We start from the raw sequence: 21,854 nt of genomic DNA, 5'->3' as shown, positions 1-21,854 counted from the left end.
AGGTAAGTCAGTGGATTCAGCGTTAGGGCAGGATGAGGTAGGAGGAAGCATCAGGACCAATCACGTGTTCAGGACTAGAGGCGTCAAGCAGGTGCGACTGAGGAGTGTGTGTGTGTGTGTGTGTGTGTGAGTGAGTGAGTGAGTGTCGCTGGGTAAATTGCAGCGGGCATGTGAGGTCACTCAACATTATTCGATTAAAAAAAAACTTGACCTGAGATGGCGACGTGCAAGGGTTACAAAAGTCATAGCAAATATGCGTTCTCTTTGTCCCAAAAGTTTTAATTAGATTTGCGTCCTCTGAAGAGTAGGGCATTCACCACGGAACCCTAATAAACATGAGAATATATAGACGGATAAATTCAACTAGTACTTCACCTAGAGTCAGACCCCCACCTACCCTTTTTGCCAGGAACTTCTCAGGCGAAACATTTTATGCAAGCCAACTACTGTACCATAAGTACTTGTCCTCAAGGGTCCAGGTGACCTTTTTGAGTGCTTTATGTGGCTGTGGAGTGGAAGGTGGGAGTAAGAAAGCCCAACACAAGGGCCATCTTGACATTCTGCTGGGTTTTTTTTTTGTTTTTTTTTTCTTTCAGCTCTTTGGTGATTTTTCAGGCCGTCAATCTTTTTAGTCGCTGCTCCTTTACAAAAGTGTAATTTCATTTTTCACATTTGGCCACAGTGCTACTGTAAGCTTCTATTCTAATGTCTCTCAGTGAGATTTGATGTTGGGCAAGCACAAAGTTGCACATAACAAGAGCAAGGAAAAATATACAAGGTTTTCCTTGTTTTTTTTTTTTTGTTTTTTTTAAAATAACAGTCCAAAAATGAACTAAAGTTCATTGTTCTGGAACATGACATGCTCAGCTAGACATATTTGTTTCCATCTCGAACCTATAGGTGTTTTTATTAACCTAGGAACTATAATCAATTTAAATCTAAAAGTGCAATGCCTGTATGCTGTAGAGGAATTTTTTAAATCCGTTTATGTACTCAGTTGACTCCAGTGCGTTTTGTTGTCCTATATTTCACCTCAGGTCAGCCTTCTTTGGTCTGAGCTACCTTCTTACTAATCTGCCACACACCCAACAGTAAATGTCAGGGGCTGGTGGGGAGCGACTGGCTGTCGAGGCACATTTATCTTAGAAACTAGGACAGTTTGTTCCAAAAAAAAAAAACTCCCTTATGCAGTCATGGCTAGCATCTCGTGACAAGCTGTTCATTTCAGTGGACTTGGTTAGATTTTAGAGAGAAATGTAACACTATAAATTAATGTTTCCTGCAGACATCTGTGCTTGTGGGCCTGCTCACCTCCTGTCCTCTTCTTCCACTTCTCCTTCTTCTTCTTCGTATGACTTCCGTCTATGTTCTGGTTGCCTCGACCCTGAAGTGCCCCCCCACTCCTCCTGCACCTCTGTCCACCGTCACCATAGTGCCACACAGTGGTTTGGAAGGGAGACACAGGAGGCCCCCCAGTGTCCTCCTTTGGAACCACGGGGCCCCTCCCGTAGAACCGTTCTTTCCTTCACTGCTCTCCTTCCCCCCACCCCCCAGTCACAACAATGGTCTTCCCAGCATCCCGAACTACTGTTCCCAACACCTGTGGGGGTGGAGTGAGGAGAGTCACAATGCTTTTACACCTTCACTAATCCCTAACACCTAAGTTCCTACGCATGCCCCGTGTGATTGTGTGTGTGAGTGTGTGAATGTGCTGCCACCCCCACAAAAAAAAAGAAAAGGAAAAAAAAACACAACAACAACGCTTGACGGATTGTAGAGGAGGAACCAGTTTTATAACATTTGATGCTGTTCTCTTGGCTGTTTTCTAAACTAGGTGTCAATTCACAACAGGCTTCAGACGTACCAGCTCAGCAGCAGTGCGGCTCAGAGCCCCGAGAGCGCGGCCCTTCTTAACAGCCGTGGGGAGCTGCTTTTCCAGCAGGGGTTAACACAGGGGACGGCGCCTCCACCTCAGCACCCGCGGCTGCATTCCGCGGCGAGCACCCCCGCCCACCACCTCCCCATTCAGCTGCAGCACCAACCCGCCGTGAGCGTGGCCGACCTGCGACCCGAGGCGCTCATCCAGTGCCAGCAGATCGTCAAAGTCATCATGCTTGACAGCAGCGGCCACGGACGCGTGGAGGCCTTCCTCAGCCACACGCCCACCCTCCCCCACCACCACCACTACCACCACCACCACCCCCACCACCAGCTGAGCCAGTCTGCGATGTCCAGCCCCGTCCGCTCGCCAGACGGCTCGTACGGCAACGACGGGCACCAGCCCCCGCTGCCTCCCCCGCCTCCACCTTACAACCACCCGCACCAGTACATACCCCCGGACCCCCGCCTCAGTCTACACCGGACCCCTAGCGGCTCTCGGAGTATGTTGTAAATAAATCGACACGAAATTTCACAAAACCTTCCTTCAGCCTATTTAAGATACGAATGTACATAATGTACAGCTACTGTATACATACAGATGAAAGAGCTATAATGAGAAAATAAAACTCCACTTATATGCATATATTTAAAGAAAATATTAAAATAAAGGTTTTAAATCAGCTAGGAGAAATAAAGTGAATATATATATTTAAGTTTTACTCAATTGCTCATGTATTTTGAAATATTATGTAGTTTTAACAAATTTCTATAACTTTTATGTCAGTTTTAACTCTCGCAAGGGGAAAATGGAAACTATAGATACTGAATTTAGTTCGGGGATGGATTTTTTCTTCACTTCTTACCACAAATGAATCCCTGAAACTTTTTTTGTGATAATTTCCAGGAATGGATGCTCAACACTCCGAGGACCTCCGGCTTCTTTTTGCGTTTTCCTTTCTTTTGTCCCAGACCCCACGCCTACTTACTGTGCTGTATGTACACACGCTTAATGGAAAACATGTGCCAAAAATACATATGCCTCCACTAAACAATGACTTCTTTGCACTTGACTGAATGCTAGGGCTTAAAGAGATAAATACAAAAAACAAAACAAAAAAAAAAAAAGCTTAAAAAATACTTTAAGATAGTAGTGCTTTCGGGCCTCTTCTTCTAGCCATTTGCGCTTTTGCTGACTTATTTATGTGATGGAGGGCCTTCTTCTCTTCCTCTCAACTCCGCTAGATTAAAAAACAAAATGTGAAAAGCTGTGTTTTTTTTTATCCACCCTTCTGTTGTATTGTGTCTGTATCACCTAAGAACTCTCAGTGGTTATTGAACATAGACCAGTGGTTCTCAGACGTTTTATCACAAGTACCGCCGTAGTAAAGTTTTCCACATTTTCACACATAAAAACGACGACGTGGGAGTTTTTGAGTTTTATTATGTCATTTCGAAAACTGTTAATTCACACTACAGGTCAGGTTAAGTTGCAGAATTTAATTGTGCCCCATATTTATTTTAATTTCTCAGACTCGAGTTGAAAGAAAGTCACAAGAAGGTCAAAGTTCAACTGGAAAAGATGTTCATTTCTGGCCAACTGAACCTCAAAGTAGTAGTAGTACTAGTAGACATTTTGATTCATTTTTATGATTTTAATTTCATTAATTATCCTGTACTATTTGGGGACAATCAAACAAATTATAGAATTATCTTGAAAAACAATAATCCAATTGTCAATAAATCAGCACAAATGTGTAAATTTGGTTATTTGTGACAAACTGGAATGATATGCCATATGGAAAAACTGCCACTGATCCGGATTATGAACCCGATGGTACTTGTTTTCGAATTCAGAAGTTCAGAAATATGAATGTAACCAATAGCATTTGGCAATGAGAAAGTTGAAAAGGTCTTATGTGATGATTCCGGTGCAGCACCTTGGTAATGGCAAAACCTTTTCATAGGCCATCAGTTATGATATAATCAGTTTATATTAACCTTAGCTGATGAGAGGCAGCGTTGTTTTCTAAATGCTGGCAGATTTTAACTTTCTCTTGGGTTTCTATGCTTTTCTGTTTGTTTTCAGCATGCCTTCAGTTCTTATCTCCTTTGTCGTTCCACTTTATTGCACTTGTGTAATGCGCTAATTTGGCTAGATTTCTTTGTAAGAGCGAATTGCGTCATTGACAGCCCTGTTGTTAATATTTACTAACGCTGTAAGTGATCAGTAGCTTGGTCTCTCACAATATTGGTTAACAGTTTTTGAATATAGAGCTGGAACACAGTAAACTGGAACACTAGTAAAGTAGCTACCAGTAATAGGTAGCAATTTAAATTCAATACATTTAAATTGAATTAACAAAAATCTTTCCACCGCACTTCAATTTTGAGACATTTCTGGAAAAAAACTGTACTCAACTTGCTTATCTTGGTTACTGTTGGATTTCTAATAGCCTACTTTGCAAATTTCCTTGAATAGCACCAAAGGCACTGGTGGTACTTGTAGCACAGTTTGAGAACCATGGTCATAAATCATTTAACATTTAAGATTAATAGGACTGAAAGACAACCATGAGAATGGGCTACTGATGAACCAAATTCAATTAATCCAAGGTGGTTCATCTTCTTGAAGGCCAAATTTCAGAGTGTGAAGGAATCTGCTGGAGTAGGTTCATACTTTAAAGGCGTATTATGTAAAACTCTTCACGTGTAACATACTGTATGTACAACACACTGTGTGAGCCGCTGCAGTTTTGTCAAATGTTCCCTTGTCAGGAAATCCCAAAATGAAATCGCGCAAAGATGCTTCAGATACAAATGTTAAAATCTGTGTTCACATTTATTTGTCTTTGTGCTACCATCGTCCGTGTTCCCTTCGGTGGATTACCGCTTGCTCATGTGCGAAACTCTCTGCGCTGAACGTTCCCACATCCCCAAGGTTCCGTCTCGGATTCTCGTGACTGTTTTCTCTCCCGCCATGACCTTTCAGACTTGACATTTTCCAAGGAAAAATAAAGGGGGGCGGGGTGGTAGTAAAAACAAAAAGGCAAGAACTACATGTAGCTTCTTTTGCAAATGATGGCATTAACCCCTCCTCTTTGTGCTGCTGTCTTTACTGCTTATATTAAGAATGGGACAAAAAAGAATGCACTATCTGATCTCTTTCTGTTTCACCTCGGCTTAGATTGTAAATACCACATGCGAGTGGAGTTGGGGGAGGACATGCAAGCTACCTTCAGCCTCTTTCAAATTGCCGTCGCCCTGTCACGCGTCCTTCTTGCTGAAGTAGGTCAGCAAGCTGCCCGAGCCCAAGCGCGTCCGTCTCTTAAAATGTAAGCCCCCCCCCACCCACCAGGTACCGTGGAATGGATGTTCGGTTAACTCTGCTCCCATCTGACCTCCATCTGTCTGATTTGTTGATTTATAATCACACACCCAGTGCGGGAAGGTCTCTATCTCATCTTTCTGTCCTTTTCCCCACCCCTCCCGACTTTCACCTTGTGAAAAGACAGCGGAGGGGCGGGGGGGGGAGTGGGCTTGTGTTCCAGTAGGCAGAGTTGATGAGTGTTCATTCTAAACAAATCCATCCGCCCCGTTGTTTCCATCCCACTGATTGCTTTTATTGTTGTTTCATAATGCAATGAGAGGAATTAGCACTTTCAAAATGAATGAACAGCTTCGATGATTAGTTTAATACTTTTACTGGTTTGGAACGCACTTTCAACGGTTATGTAATGAATTTTAGCAGATTACGTTGAGTTCTAATGTTTTGGATTATACACTGGTTTATGATGATTGTACTCATTTGTTTGTTTGAGACAACTTTTAGATGTAATGGGATGGATTTTCTTGTTTTTGTTTTTTTTTTCTTTTTTATTGTACTGCATGGCATTGGTTTGACAATGTATTGATTGAACCCTGATTCCAAAAAGGCTTGAACTTAACAGGCATGAGTGACATGTTTTAAGAAAAGTGATGTTTTTGGTTTTTAATAGGCAACACCCTCAAAGAGACTCGAAACAAAACAGTAAGTTTCAGTGCCTCGTGACAGAGCAGTCGCCTGTTCCATGCTCCCCTTTTGTTTTTAGCCGACCCGTCCTTGTTCCTCAGTTTGAACATTGTGTGTTTCAGGAATTTCGGAGCACAGATTTGACGGCTGGGCAATAAACGTGAACGCGAGACACACGAAGCGGTTGGATTCGAGTGAAAATTTCAATGTAGCATTTTTGAAAGTGTAGCAAATGGAACATGTAAGGAAGAAACTTTCAAAAGGGCTTTGTCGTACCAGTGCACACCTTCATCAGCTAATGACGAATGGATCTCAATGGCCTGTCGATCACTGTGTTTGCTCAATACCATATAGAAAGGTGTAGAAATGGAGGACACGTTTGAGGCCACACAGGTGAAACCATCTTCCTCAGTTGAATCATTCGTCTACCTGTATTTACAGTATATCAACTTGAAATTAAAGATTATTTAAGTGAATTCACCAACATGGTTTTGGCTCAGTTATTGGATTTAATAGCAATGAGTACAATGGCAAGTTATGCAGACACTGAATCTTGTATTTAAATAGTTTTTTGTAATGGTCAACATGGCTGATTTCAGACACTGAGCTATCCTGTGAAGACGGTGATGCAAAGGGTCTGGGTTTTGATTCATCTATGTATGACTCATGGTCTCCCAGAGTCGGGTCTTTTTTAAGGTCCAGAATCACAGCAGTGTGCCACGAGTGGCTGTATATAAAGACCAAGTTGGAAAAGCAAAGCACATCGGGCAGCTTTCACACAACACCGACTGCTGTTAAGCAGGCAACAGCGTAACGAGTATGAATAACATTATCCCCAGGTAGCATATGTTGTTTAAGGAGTGGATAACAGTCAGACTGATCTTTAAATAACAGTACTAGTCACTATGAAAGACAATGACATCAGGTTTTGTTATGAAAGCTGGCCGCTCAAAACGGACATCTAAAGAGTGACGTTTTGACAAACTGTGGCTTCTGTTCGACTAAGTTTACACTTTATAGAAGTCTTTATGAATCCTGGGGACAAACATTCAACAAAATATTCTGAATGGACTCCAACCGTCAGGGTGTGGCTTTTTTTGTTTGTTTGTTTTTTTGTTTAGAAAATGTGTCTCTCGTTACCAACAGTAAAACAATGCTGAAGAAAGTATTTATGTGTAGTGGTTTTTTTTAATTTATTAGTTTTTAGTTACATGAAAAGCTGAAGTACAGTCAATCCTTATATCCAAAAATCTCATCGTTTCAAAGCATGCATCTCCAAATTCGTACATTTTCTACGTCTAGAGATAAGTGTCAAGCAGACAAAAAGATGCTCATATATTTAAAAAGGAAAATCCCCACAAAGTTCAGTGGTTTCTTTTGGTGTTTATCCAATTTTTTATTTATTTATTTTATTTTTTGCTTAAATTGAGCTTTTATCCACACGTACTAGAAAGGTTGGTTTGTGTTTTCTTATTATTGCGTTGATAAGTTTAGTGTTTGGTTCATGTAGTGTCTCACGTTATTTCCATGTTGTTTAATGTTTTCTGTAATTGATCCAGTTTGTTTTCCCGCTGCTTCCACTTGGACAACTGGCCTCACCTGGCTCCAATCCCAGTGACCCCACCTCCTAGCGATTTCATTCTCCTCTTGTCTATCTGCTGCATTCTGAAGTTCTGATCAGGTCCTCCTTGTGATGCTTTTCGTTTAACCTTTGTTTTTGTACTTTAACTGCAACCTGTTTCGTGCGCCAGACAGGACCACCAAAACTGGCACATAAAACAAGGATCACATTCAAATGGGTTTGCCCTGGACTTACTGTTTCTGTTTTATTAGCCATTTAATAGGAAGGTCTCTGCTACCTGAAGGTGGTTGTAATGCAGCCTGTGAAAGGTTTTAAGATCTTTGAGATAAATCTGATCATTGGACTTCTGAGAATGTGAAAAGGCGAGAAAATGTTTCTTGAGTTTTAAAAACTACTTTGGAGATGCATGTTTTAACACCACATAGCGTCATCTTTTAAATACAAGTCTGTTTAGTTTTCTAATATCGGAAATACATTGCAAACAACACTCCTTAATATACATAAATTCAAACCTAAACATATGTTTAAAAAAAAATTACATTACATTTAAGCTGAATTAGAAATACTCCGGTAAATCTGTGGAACTTTTAAGGATTATATAATGAACACATTATAGCAAAAGTCGATTCAGTGCCTTGTAGAACTGTCCACATCCCTTGATTATTTTTTTTTTTTTAAATACACTTTTTACAAATGAAAATCAAAAATGTGTGCTGTGTGTTTGTATCTAATCCCCCAGGATCAATACGTCACTGAACCACCTTTTGCTAAAATTATGACTAACTCTTCCTTCACCACTTTATCCCCGGCTGGCGTGTTCCTTTGTCTGTATGGTATCGTTTGTTCATTAGCGTTGTTTAGCAAACCTCTGAGGCCTGCACAAATGCTGACATCAAGTCACTCACAGGAATAATTCAATTACCTGACTTATTAAGGCAGTTGGTTTCACAAAATTTTACTTAGAGGTATCAGAGTAAAAGGAGCTTAATGCAAATGTATACCACACTTTCCTATTCTTCATTCATGAAAAAAGTTAAACCTTTAATAGTTTTCATTCTACTTTGTAATGATGTGCTACTTTGTGTGTTTTGCTTAATCCCATAAAACTCCAGTATAATACATAATTGTAGCCAATAACAGGGTGCATGTGGGTTATCTACACAGTTTCATCCATAAATAAATCCTCAGTTTGTCTTCAGAGTCTTTACTTCTAAATGCAAACGTCCACTACATGTCGAAAAAGGTTTCCAGCACAACGTGGGTTGGAGTCGAGCGAGTGAAGTGCATCTCCTCTAGAGATTTCTGTTGCCCTGTTTTTTTTTGTTTTTTGTTTTTTTTGTATTCACATTTCAGCAGAGATCACATTAAGTCCTGGCAGTCACAACGGTTTAACCTCAGCAGTCCTGGCTACACAGGAGCTTCACCCATGCTTCCTGTGTGCGTAAATTCTTCCAGCCCCGATGACTTCTCGTCCTCCTGGGTAGTTGTCATCTTCCGCCAACGCTGCCAAATGCAAAAGAGAGTTTGATCGTCCTCTGGTAAGACCACGAAGAGTTTTGTTTCTTTAAGTTACATCGGATGAGATGAATGCGAACGGATAAATAGCAAAGCTCGAATTGCACGTGAAAGCAGAAAAAAAAATAATTAGGAACATTTATGCAGGAAGGTGTACCTGTTTGATGCTGCCTTTGGTAGTGCAGAACATGTAGATCACGTAACCTGGGATGAGGATCATTGAAGACAAAGCCATAAACCATCCAATCACTTGACCCCACAGCGGATACACATACTTCCCCAATGTCAGGGGGGTCATTTCAAAGGCGCTGAAGGTGAAGACCCCCTAGAAAAGACAAAACTATTAGTAGATGTTACTGACCCCTTAGGGATCCCACAGGAAATATCCAATGATAACCTCTCATTTGTTCAAAGAGCTGCCTCTTTGAACAAACCAAGCTCCGCCCAGAAACGCCCCTCGACAGTCCCACGTGGCTGCATGTCTCACAAACAAAGCTTGTTTTAAGTCTATTAAAATTCTAACCACACATTTTTGATCAACAGAATTAGTTATTTCCTCAAATCAATTAATACTCTAATTGTTGATCTGTTTGATCAAAAGAGCAACGACAGAGGTGGATGTAAAGTCCGGATTGTTTTGAGATGACATACCAATTACCAATGCGAAAGGCAACATTTTCGGTAATTATGTAATTCCTCTATCAGTTTGCAATATAATTAGGGAATCGATCTTTTCAAAGAAAAAAAGTTTAACAAAAGCAATGATGTGTTTATTGAGCGGAAAAAAAAACAAAAAAAGGTTACGATCAATAATGGTTCCCGTACCAGGCAGATCAGAGGCGTGAAGAAGAGCCAGCAAAGCTTCCACCAGACACACGGCCGATAACCAATCATGTCCTCGATGTTTTTGTAAAATCGTTCGGCTCCTGTCACATGACAAGCAGCGTGCAAAAGAAAACAGGAGCAATGAGAACAGGATGACCAAAGAGATGATGTCTACGATAAACGACTACTTTGATCCGCTCAAATAATGCCAGCTGTGGTTTTTCCAGTAGATTTCAAAACGCTTTCATCGTCAACAGCAAAAAAAAATAAAAAATGCGAACGGAATGTATCCTTACCATAAAACCAGGATATGGAGATGGTTTCAAAGAAGACGAGGAAGAGGAGACACATCCCACTGGCAGAGTAGTAATCAAACATCTTGAAGACATACAGACCACCCTGAGACATTAAAACAAAACATACGTAAGGAAAACACATGATCAAATCTTATTTCTTTCTCAGTAATGTAAAAAGTAACCAGACCAGACTAGAAAGGTTTAAACCAGATTGTGCAGATACTACATCAACAATGAGATATTAATTTGTTTAAGACTTTTTATGCATCGTTGCCAATATTTTTGAATGTTGTGTTGCAAAATCTTGCTTTGTAAAACAGCTCAAACACCCAGACAAGCACCTGAGTGATGTTGGAGAAGCCAATGACGAAGGAGATGAAACAAACGATGAGGATGAAGAGCTTCTTCCTCTTCCTCAACACCAAGGGATACTCATCCATGAGGGCTGTGATGAATCCTTCAACTGTGCAGAACTAGCCAACAAAGTGTGAATAGAAATGACTCAGACGGCGCTTGGCCTTCGCCTTTCAAGACTTAATCGTCATATTTTACGTTTTTCATCAACTGAAGCCTTGATAGTTCTCACTTTGCGTCTCCTCGTAGAGAAACTTTTTTTGTTGTAATTTATAAAGCGGCTGATGAATTTATATTGATGCTTTTTAAACCTTTTGTTTTATCAACTCACTCGTCGCTTTGCGAAGAACTACTTAACATTTTATAAATGAAGCCAAAGATGCTTTATGTTTCTGCTTTGGCTCCTGGAAAACTATAAACTCCCCTCTGATGCGGCGCTTTTATATCATCATAAATTTTGCGATTTATAATGGCTTCAAATCAAATCATTACCGTGTCATATAGTTTAGATTTGATTCTCCTTTTGTTTAAAATCCCATCAGTTTTTCGCCACATTGGGTCACGCACGCAAATAAATGCAAAAACTGTAAATGGATCCCCAAACACATAAGAAGAAGAAAAACTTTTATTTTTCTACCTGGCTGTCCAAGCCGAGCATCATGAGCATGGAGAAGAAGAGGATGGCCCAGAGGGACGACATGGGAAGCTGGGTGACGGCCTGAGGATAGGCAAGAAATGCCAAACCCGGACCTGTGATGTAATTCAGATCACACTTTTTTTTTTTTTGCGTCGTACATCCGGTCATAAATTTGCATGAATAAAACTTGAGCAATTGTGGCGAAGGCCGAACGTACCCGACGCTGCCAGTTCCTGCACCGGTTTCTTTGTGATGTAGGACATGAATCCTACAATAGAGAAGATAACAAACCCAGCAAACATGCTTGTACACGAGTTAATGCAGCATACTATGATAGAGTCCCTGAGGAGACAGGATGGGGAGAAAAGAAAAATTAAAAGAAGAAACCATGAAACAAGAAAAAAAATAGAGAGGGAAAAACAAGATGTTTAAAACGTAGATCTCCTGTCCCTACTTGTAGACGTCGTTGTTGTAAGTGTTGTAGCTTCCGAGCGCGATGAGCGAGCCCAGGCCCAGACCGTAGGAGAAGAAGATCTGAGTCGCCGCGTCCAGCCACACCTCAGATCGAATTAGCTTGTTGAAGTCGGGAGTGATGTAGAACAGGATGCCGTCGATGGCTCCAGGAAGCGTGACGCCGCGGAAGAACAGGATGAACAGCATGAAGTAGGGGTAGGTGGCGGAAAAGTAAACCACCTGCGAGAGAAGTGGAGTTTGTAGACATGGAAAAGTTACTCTAACTTTGAGGTCTCCGCGTGTGCAGACTCAGCCGCAAGTCCTGTTTCTTGAATATGTGATTAGTGGAATAACACGGAAAGGAGAGATTTTCTAAAATATTTCCAGTTTTTCTTGGCCGCGGGACTTGTGAAACGTGACTTGCAGTTCTGTTGCATAATCATTATGTCTAATTGGTAATGTCCATCAACACCAGGACCTTGGGGGAATCCATTTTTCTCACTTCTCTCTGGCTCCTCACATTAAAATCCAATTATCCCTAGCAGTGAATGTGTAAATGTGTTTCTCCTCGCATGCTTTGCTTCAACTTGCAGTAATTTTAAATTTCAGGCAGCAGGCTGGGATGTTTTTTCTCTTCTTTTTTGTGCTTTTTATATCCAAATCATTAAGCCATATGAGCTAAAGACTCCCACGAGCAATTATTTCAGTTCCAGTGTGAAGTCAAAGGACTTGTTGGGGGTTATGAGTCTTGTCAACTCAAGGAAATTCAACAGTTATGTAATCTTTCAGGTTCAATACTGTCATATAAAAACAGTCAGAATAGATAAATAATTCAGAAAAGTCTTGTCTTGATCGTGTCTGTCTCTAAAGAAAATACCTTTTAAGGTAAACTTTTGTTCCTTCATCAAAGACACAATGTTGTCTATCTGGGCAAACCCATGTAGGGCCACCATGGAAACCACAGACAACACCTTTTGGGACCCATATTGTTTGCCCTAATTTATCACATATGGGGCCCATGTAGGCATGCTGGCTGGGATAAGATTTCTGTGGTAAAAAATGTTTATATATTCATCAAAATATCACAAAACACCAAAAACTTTTCAAGACAAAGTGACTTATAAAAATAAACACATTATTTTTGGAGGGTTTATATAATCAGACCTTTATCATTTAACATGTAATAAATCAATCATTTTTAATTCCCCTATAATACTTTTTGTACGTTTTGTTTCATTGGAGAACAAATGTGGTAGACGTTCTGAAAGGTGCCGTTTTTGTGAACAAAGCAAGCTCTCGTGGTTTCACGAACCTAGCTTTAAATTGAAATAAGGCAGGGAACTGTTTGAGGAGAATCAGGATATTCAGGATTAAAGGAAAACCCACAAAACGTCCATGAGACAGTCTCACCTTTCCCGTCCACTCCACCCCTTTCCAGATGGAGAAGTAGACCAGAACCCAGGCCAGCGCCAGGGTGCCCACTAAAGGCCAGCGCAGCTCCCCTGGCGTCTCCAGCCCGTCGGTCATCTGGTGCATGTTGCGTCTGCAGACACACAGTTGCACGCAGAGTCATTTTTAGCTGTCTACATCCATCGGGCGTCGCGCTGGACGGGTCTAAATCTGCCGACGTACTCCCAGAACTCGGTGACGGCGCTGGTCAGGTTGGTGGTGTCTGTCAGGCTGTAGTTGGAGAAGCAGCTTTCGGTGTTCCAGGGGTTATCGCAGCTCTGCCAAGGCAGCTCCTGAACAAGGAAGTCCAGTCAGACTCCGGTGGGACGTAACATAGATGTTGGGTAAGACGCGTGTTGGGTTAAACAAAGAGGACATTTTTCCAAAGAGAAGTGACTATTAAAACAGCTTCCTGATTTATTAAGCATGTTAAAAAGTGATGCGTCCTTGACTTTATCAACATACACATTCCTAGTAGCTAAAACTTAGAAATAATTTCTGTCTGCTGAGATTGGTGGTGAACAAACCTACCGAGCTGAAGGAGTTAAATAAATAGTAAAGTGCCCAGGCGATTATGATTATGTAGTAGATGTTTAGCCAGAACGACAGGACAACGGCAGCCAAACCAACACCTAGGAGAACACGAAGAGAACTTCAGCATCGAGAAAGATGAATTGATGTGCATGTTCCAGAAATATCAAATCTATAAATGCACAGCGACAAGGGAGCCATTGGGCTAATCGGAGGAAAATAGAAACAGCCCAGGAAGAGTTCAGGCAGAGGAGAATCAGGGGATGGACAGCAGCTGCGAAGGGGAGCAAACCGGCAGGCCGAGGCAAGTAGGAAGATAAACAAAGCCGAGGCACAGGAATTATAAATAAAGGGAAAAGAATGGAAGTACTCTGACACTGCAAAGGAGAAAATAATCGATTAAGAGAACCAACACAAAGGAATAGACTAAAATGACAAGGTCTAAATAGTCGACAAAGAATGATCCAAACTGAAACCTAAAGTAAAAACCCAAGGATCATAACATATTAAGTTAATACAATTTGCTTTTGTGTCATTTTTTCGACGTTATTTTCCTCTTACAATAAATCAGCTTCAAGATCAGAAAACTCTCAAGTTTCAAATAGTGAAAAACTAAATAAATCTGTAAAAAGAGACATTTTTACAGCGCTGCGCATGACTCCCAGCATAAAGCACATTATTTGACATTCACCAACACACATAACAGATGAATCGGTGTGATTGGAGTTTTAGTCGCAGTGTCGTCTTTGATTTTTTAAAAAAAATCTTATTCTTCTATTTAAAATGCAAAAATTACCTTTCATCATGGGAATGAGCTTCCACACCCCTAGCCCCCCCACGGAGGTGAACTGTCCCAGAGCCGTTTCCAGGAAGAACAGAGGTATCCCAGCAAACACCAGGGTCATGAAGTACGGGATCAGGAAGGCTCCTGAAGAAGAGGAAAAACAGATAAGAGTATGTGGTGTGTTGGTTAAATTAACCTCAATTTCCCTTCATTTTAAGCCAAGAAGAAACGAAAACTTGCCGCGGTAATCCTTGAGGTTAACGCTGCTTTTCTGAAGTTTGTTAAACCAAGCCCGTAGATCTCTCTATTTCTCCTTATTTTATTTTCACATCAGAGGATGGGTCAAATTCAATTTCTGGATAATTCAAATTGAGCAGGCTCGTCTTCGTCTTGCCGCTGGGAAGGTTTTAATGGTAGGGGAAGAAGGAAATGCCTTCCTAAGCACCTTATTTCAATGAAATGTAATTCAGTGGAGCGATTGCAATCAAATTATCTTTTGAATCAAATATCAGCAGAAAGGAGTGGCTCTGGCCTAAAGGTGCAAGTGTGTTTGTTTTGCTGTGGTTGGTTTGGGATGAAATATTCCAGCATTATAAATTCACACATTTACACCTCTGCATCAAAGAATATCATTATCACTATAATGCCTTTTTGTACAAATGTGGCTCTGCTGGTGCCACTGTTCCAGTTTGCTCTTACCTCCACCATTTTTGCCACACAAATAAGGAAATCGCCACACATTTCCTAAGCCGATGGCATATCCCACACACGACAGCAGGAAGTCAAATTTCCCCTTCCAGCTTCCTCTGTCAGGAGGAGCTTCCTTTTCCTTCTTTTGATCTGCAGGGGGCGCTGTGGAGACCAGGTCCTCGGAGGGGACGGCTTGTTTGACCTCTGACGGGGAGTTTAAGTCCACTGTAGTCTGCCCGGTCTTCCCCATCGTGGGACCGCTCCGGTCCAGATAGGTCAGAGAGCTTGTTGTCCTGACGGCCAGGGAAGGAGCAGAGTGTTGATGTTGGACTGGTTTTCTTACGCTAGGCCGCCTGGATCTGGACTTGGGTGTGTTGACTTGAGATGTGCTGCAAGTAAAGTTTTTATTAAGATGTTGCTTACACCTTTCTGTGCAACTTTAAAAAAAGAAATCAACAATAATGTAAAAATAAGAATGGCATTTAAACATTCAAATCACTTTTTTTCTCTTTTTTTTTTTGCTTTGTAAAATGAGTATTCTTCACATTTTGTAAGGTAATAACAAACCACTCAGTAATTTATTGGGATTTTATGTGATAAATCAACATAAAGTACACCAAACTTTTTAAATAAAAGCTCAAAAGTAATTTCTGCATTTCCATCCTGATACAAGATCTAGAAATGACACTAAATTGTTGGTCAATATTTTTGATCAGCCACTGTATGTTTAATTATTTAAAACTCCCCTTGTTTGACAAGTCTTTCTTTTACACCAAATGTTAAAATATAAACTATATTTATATAGTAACTGTTTTATTTTCTGAGGGTAGTCTATGGATGGCTATATCACAAGTGACAAAGTTAGTATAAATAATGGAACAATTAATAGTGTTTTAGGATAATACAGATGATTTAATCAAAGCAATCCTTGGTCTTTCTATCAATCCCCATGTTTTTTAATGGTTTGCTACAACTAATATCAGGAATTGGTCCAAAACAAGAGAAATATAGTAAAAATTAGGGTTTAAAGTTTAAAGAAAACGTGTACTAATAAACTTAATAAAGTCACCTGCACAATTCAGTTGTTGAGTAAAACGATGTGAGCAAGAACGAGCCTGCGGTTCCGTTTCTGAAGAACAACGCATTCACACTAATTATGTTTGATGTTACATAATCCCACATCAGCAGCCTGACCCTTGTGAGGACTGCTCATGTTTGCAAATATTGACTGACCTAAAAATTGTTCAGATTGCTTTATGCAGTTGAGGTTAATTATGGATCACTTGATGAACTGTAAAACGTAGGACATTCTGTGAAATAAAACTACCAGCCTCAGAAGAAAATAAATTGTTGAGAAGACATTGTCTGAAGGGGATAGAAGAGTAACAATTACCAGAGTGAAAAGATTCCTGCACAGACATGAACTGAAAGGCAACTTAACTAGAAAAAAGCAATTTCTTCAAAAGCAACATAAAAAGCCCAAATTACAAGTTAAAATGCACCCACATGCAAAGAGGATTATTTTTCGAGGAACGTCTTTCAGTTTGAAGGGTTTGGCCACAATTCCCATCCTTAGGTTTGGGGAATTCAACATGAAAATCTAAGAACACAATTCTAGTCATGGTACAGGTGTGTCAGCATCATCTTGATTTGGGTGGAAGAGCGTTTCATAAAAATAGACGGAACTAAGAGGATGGAGCATAAATTTGGAAATATTAAAGCAACATCTCAAGACGTCTGACGGAAGGTTAAAGTTTGGGTGCAAATGGATCTTCCAAACTGGAAATGACCCAAAGCATATTGTCAGATTAGTTTCAAAGTAGCTTAGGACAAAACAAAACAAAAAAAAAACTCAAATGTTTTGGAATGGCCATCGCAAAACCATCACCTAAATGAAAAATAAATGGAAAATTGAATGAAGCTTGTGAAAGTATAGCCACGATGTTTCACACAGGTTGTATAGTTTAGAAGACAATCAAACAGAAATTCACATTAGAATTTCATGAGGCCTTCCTTCACTGGCAATTTTATTTCTTATTCAAGAACAACCTATGCACACGATGTTATCTTACCTCGGTTGAAAACTCTGACATGCTGAGCATGCAGGAGGCAGCGTATAGATGTCTGTCCTACCTGTTGGCTCCCCAGCTCCGTCGTCAAGTCATCCACTTCAGTTTCCACATCAGCTGCTCCGGTATCACAAACCATCAGTTTGAAAATCCAAAGACAAACACGAAAAGATTCACGTCAGTCCGAAAGGCCTCGACGATTTACCAACATATCTGGGACCCCCGTGTTGGATTTCGACACTCTCTAGTGTGTGCAGTCATTTGAAGGTGGCAGATCCTGCAGCTGGTTATCGAACGCTTGGTAATAAAGTTCGACCTATCCACTTTGATTACAGCTCCAGTGTGACTGGTGAAGCCCCGCGGCCCTCGGGGGATGGGGGAGTTCGAGGGGGAAATGCAGTACGTCAATTGGTCAACTCTGGTGGGGGGGGGGACTCTTGCAGCCATGTGAGTTTGGGCATTGTGGATTAGTGTTTGCTGCAGTCAGCTCTTGCCAGCAGTGTTACCATGGCGTTTCTTTGCACAGAAGGATCTGATGAGTTGAAAGACCGCGTGGAGTTTGGAAAAATGAAGCCAGTGGTGGGAGCTGGCAGAGGCAGTGGATATGTATGGGCTCAAATGAGGTCATGGCAGTATCAGACTCTGGTAAATGTGACTCGACTGGCCAGGGACACGGAATGAGCACAACGTTTATGAGTATAAAATAAAACATTCCCAAGATCAGTCGTTGCTTTGGCATCATCGAAACACGATGCCAAAAACCCGATTTGGCGTCTCGTTCTGCCAGCTATTTTTCCCCGCGTAAATCCAAATATAAAAGCACAGACTGAATAAACGACTATTACATGCAAGGTTTGCAGAAGTACACATTGAACTGTTTTACATTTTGTCACGCTGCAGCCACAAATCTCATTGTATTTTATTGGGATTGTGTGTGACGGACCAACAGAAGGCGGTGCATATGTGAAGTGGAAGCAGAATGTTTCGGTAACACTTTATTTGAAGGGCTTGTGCATATGACACTGTCATAAACGTGACATAACACATGCCATGAACATGAAGGAGTCTTTATTCGGTAAATAATGCCACTTTTAATGCTAATTTGCTCTAAAAGTTGCATTAAAAGTGTCAACTTTGCATTAAGGCGTCATTATTTATGAAATAACTCACTGATGTGCTCTAAAAGATTGGCCACAATCCTGATCCACTACTTCCTGAACCATTTTAGGGTACGTGAGCTGACTCATGTTGTAAAAGGCAAAAAGATTTTGAATAGAACGCCACTTTAATTCTAATTAACTATAATGGACCATAGGCTACAGGGGCCTCTTCTCTCTTTTTAATTATTTTACCTTCAGCTCAACAGTATCCTTAATAAAATTACTTGATGTAGATATGAGACTGTTATTTCTCCAGGCAGGTAACTTCTTGGCTTTACGATCACCAGTTTTAAATACTCTGTTACTATCCTATTAGGGAAAAGCTAATTAAACATCATCACATGCCATTATTGAGAAAGAGGATCGCTGGTCAGGTTTCAAAAGTCACAGATTAAAATCAAATTAAAGGCGATAATTACACTTACGTGAAAACATTGCTGTTCAAAAAAAAAAAGATATTTTTTTAAATAATCTTTGGCGAGGTTTATGGTCCATGTGGGGCAAAGTGATGATAACTGAGCAGGACTGGGGTTGTCAAAACGGATCTTCATCAACTTGTTTACAGCATCCCACGATCAATGCAGCCTAATTATGCATCCAGAGCGCCAACTGCCTAGAATAATAGGGAGCAATTATGGGGGCGACAGAGGATGGATGTTGGACAGAATTTCATGGAAGTTTGAATTAGGTTTGAGCTCCGAAGATAACAGAATCCGGGCAGGATTGACCCAGGTTTATGGTAGTTGTACATGTTTTACGCTGGTCGGCTGGAACGGGATGTTTACGTACGCATTTTCCTCCTTCTGTGAAAAGTTTTTATGTTTTATGTCAGTTTAGATTTTCTACATTATTTGTTAAGGAAAACTACTCAAAATAATTCTTGCTTCCAAGTTTCCTTATATTGTTCGTAAGTTTCATAAAGGTTTTAGAAATCTTTGTCGGTGTCGACGTCTGACTTTGAAGAAAGTAGTCAGTATCAAATAAAAACAACTCTCTAATTGTGATCTCAACCAAGAAAAAACTAAATCTGATTTAATGTCACTGAAACACTCGTGTGATTTACACACTGTATGTAAACGTCTGGTTTCAACGCCGCGTTTTGTCAGCTCAGGAATGTGAAAATGCACCTCCAGCTTCACTTAAAGGAAAAAGCGGGGTGGAAAAAAATGCCGTCTTTGAGGCCTCCTTGCAAGCGTACTTTAATTCACAGCACGCGTTGTGGTCTCCGAATCGATGTGGTGGCCGGTATAAAGCAAGGAACCCCCAGAGGCAATTGGCATGCATAGATAGGAGGCTAATATTCCCTGCGTTTCCATCCCGTACGGCTGCAGGACGACACGTCCCGCATGCATTTTCCACAGGTTAAGGACGAACGAGGGGCGAGGCCCGCTGCAGAGAGGGAACGGCTGTGGTAACGAGAGGGAAAGAGTGAACAATGAGAAATCTCTGCGAAGGCGAGCGAGGGAAGGTATAGAAATTGGTTCAGAGGCAAAATGAAAAGAGATAAAAATTGGGAAAGTTGATACATAGCTCTGGTGCCAGTGTAGATAAGCAGAAAAACAGATAAAAAGATACAGAGGAATCGGAAAATGCCCGTAGGATGGGAAGAAAAGCTTTTCTTTTCCTTTTTTTTTTTTTGCTGCAGACACAAAAGCAAAACTAGAAGACAGAGTACGGGAGATAAAAGAGCCGACAGTCCCGCACTGAATTGTCTTGCATTTACAGTTGGTGTGATATCTGAATCCAGTAAAGTTCCACTAGCTTCTCAGAAGATTGGGAGAGAGGAACTGTGGAGATCTTTCACTGGCCTGCTCCTTTAATCCATCCTGATCTGCTTTGGTGTCTCAAACCCTGTAGTTTTTTTTATTATCTGCCTTGTCGGGTCTGGTGTCTCCCAACTTCTGGGATAATTCAGTAAAATATATGGCAAGAAATATTACCTTTACACATAATTTTCTAATTCGTTGAGACGTGCTAGTGCATGGCAGTGGTTTTGTAGCCGGGCTTTTCCGATATGACTCTGAGAAGAGGCCCCGTCCTTGTCCACTCGCGCAGGAACCTCGCATTAGGTTGTAATAATCTCATAAAATGGATTTACAATCCCTGTTTTAAGATGCATTTTGGACAGAGGCCCAGAAAACGCCATAACTCAGAGGCTGTTTCGATTGGTTTATTACATTTACTCTGAAATTCACAGGAAATACATGTTGCTTGTAGGACATTGTGACATGACCAGCTGTTTTAAAATATAAGGCAGACTGGGAGCTCAAACAGTAACCCAGGATTCTCATTCTCATTCCACGTGGCGCTTTGTTGTTCACATTTCTTTTGGTCCATATTGTCTGATAGTGACCTCAAATTTCAACGTACTCTTATGGCGGTTTATGGAATAGGTCAACGCAATGCAGCACATAGACGAGAAGTAGAAGGAAAAGGATATGTGCACATATTCTATATATAATGTACAATGACAAGTGGACATTTTCTCTTAAATCTATTATGAAATGATGCAAACATGCATTCAGGAGTCTTAGACAGCAGTCAGTTCACAACCTAAGAATAGAAAGAGTTAGTACAGCTAAAACTCAAAGGGCCTCAATCACTGAAGCAGCCGTGAGACTTTAAAGGGAACTGCAGAGATTCAACGCTTAATAGAAAGTATTTGTTGGCAGGGCAACAAATAGCTACTCTGATTAGATGAGACTACTTTGTGTTTTGGAAATCTAACACTGCCCTGAACTCACCACCGCCACAGCATGGAGCCAACACCATGCCGTGGTGTTTCCATGACAAAAAAGTAATTAGAACAAATACATTTCCTAAATATATTCATTTATTTTCAATTTACTCATCTATTTATTGCCCATTTTGGTAATATCAGACCATCTAAAGGCTGGAATGGGATGAAATGTTTGAGCTTTCCCACTACAATGACTTTAGCTTTTCACCTCAAATGGTGCCTGGTTACATAAAGAGCTATCGTCAGAAATGCTAATAATAAATAACAAGGTTTGTTTAATCACATACTGAACTACGGTTGACTACGCTGCTGCTGCTGCTGCTGCTGCTGCTGGGTGGGGATGAACCTATGGGTTCTAAGCTCACCGGGAGCTTCTTGTTGATTTTCATCCTCTCATTAACTCGAGCTGCTCAACTGATTCATTGGCAAATTTGCAATTTTTCCAGCGCGGAGAGTCAGTTGATGTCATACGAGTCACAGTGGTGAGATCCGAGGTGATGAGCGGGGTGGGGGGGAAGACAGCCGAGCGGAATTATCTGTTAATTGAACGCCGGTTCGGATCACACAGATGGCTGCGTTCGGTATTACCTTGGAATAGGTTCATCTTCAAAAGTCAGAGTTTTTGTTTTGTTTTGTACCTTTTTGCAAAATAATCGAAGTAAATTTCGGCATCCTCGTTTAGGCCAAAGTGAAACCGTACAATAGAATAGAAATGCATGTGTGAAAGGAATGGATTGGTGGGGCAGAACAGAGGAGATACACTGGTTCTATTTATTTATCCTGCGTGGTCAGGAATCAATGAGCACAGAAGCAGAGAGAGAGAGAGCAACAGGATATTGGACTTATTGATTCTTTTAATAGAGTTTATAAAGTTAATTA

General features: G+C 40.8%; 2 protein-coding genes across 4 annotated transcripts in view; one reads left to right on the top strand and one right to left on the bottom strand.

Annotated features, from left to right (window-relative positions):
- The window catches only part of iqsec3a (IQ motif and Sec7 domain ArfGEF 3a), an 84,887-nt gene extending 82,449 nt beyond the window's left edge, over positions 1–2,438 (top strand). For 2 of the 3 annotated variants that reach the window (XM_007564046.2, XM_016677364.1), the window contains exon 14: positions 1,835–2,438. In XM_007564046.2, the coding sequence (XP_007564108.1) occupies positions 1,835–2,392 (558 nt within the window). In that variant the 3' untranslated portion in view covers positions 2,393–2,438. The remainder of the gene's footprint in view (positions 1–1,834) is intronic. The other variant, XM_007564047.2, reaches the window with a different exon arrangement.
- Positions 2,439–5,739: 3,301 nt separating this feature from the next.
- slc6a1l (solute carrier family 6 member 1, like) lies at positions 5,740–17,446 on the bottom strand. Its single transcript, XM_007564045.2, has 14 exons — positions 17,140–17,446; positions 15,016–15,395; positions 14,329–14,460; positions 13,533–13,633; positions 13,185–13,294; positions 12,963–13,095; positions 11,554–11,792; positions 11,317–11,441; positions 11,100–11,212; positions 10,450–10,581; positions 10,109–10,211; positions 9,813–9,913; positions 9,145–9,312; positions 5,740–8,975 (listed from the first exon to the last, which is right to left on the bottom strand). Exons 2-14 carry the CDS (start codon positions 15,254–15,256, stop codon positions 8,880–8,882), a joined length of 1,794 nt encoding a protein of 597 aa, XP_007564107.1. The 5' UTR covers positions 15,257–15,395; positions 17,140–17,446; the 3' UTR covers positions 5,740–8,879.
- Positions 17,447–21,854: the final 4,408 nt, after the last annotated feature.

Source organism: Poecilia formosa, unplaced genomic scaffold (genome assembly GCF_000485575.1).
Source record: "Poecilia formosa unplaced genomic scaffold, Poecilia_formosa-5.1.2 Scaffold154, whole genome shotgun sequence".
NCBI classification, from domain to species: domain Eukaryota; kingdom Metazoa; phylum Chordata; class Actinopteri; order Cyprinodontiformes; family Poeciliidae; genus Poecilia; species Poecilia formosa.
This window is presented reverse-complemented; position numbering and strand designations above follow the sequence as displayed.

Bases quoted from the DNA above. Each gene is read 5' to 3' on its own strand.
- slc6a1l (XM_007564045.2), bottom strand. From the start codon at position 15,256: ATGGGGAAGACCGGGCAGACTACAGTGGACTTAAACTCCCCGTCAGAG. The intron at 11,442-11,553 runs GTAGGGACAGGA...CTGTCTCCTCAG, and splicing joins TACAACAACGACGTCTACAA to GGACTCTATCATAGTATGCT. The intron at 11,213-11,316 runs GTACGTTCGGCC...ATTACATCACAG, and splicing joins GCAGGAACTGGCAGCGTCGG to GTCCGGGTTTGGCATTTCTT.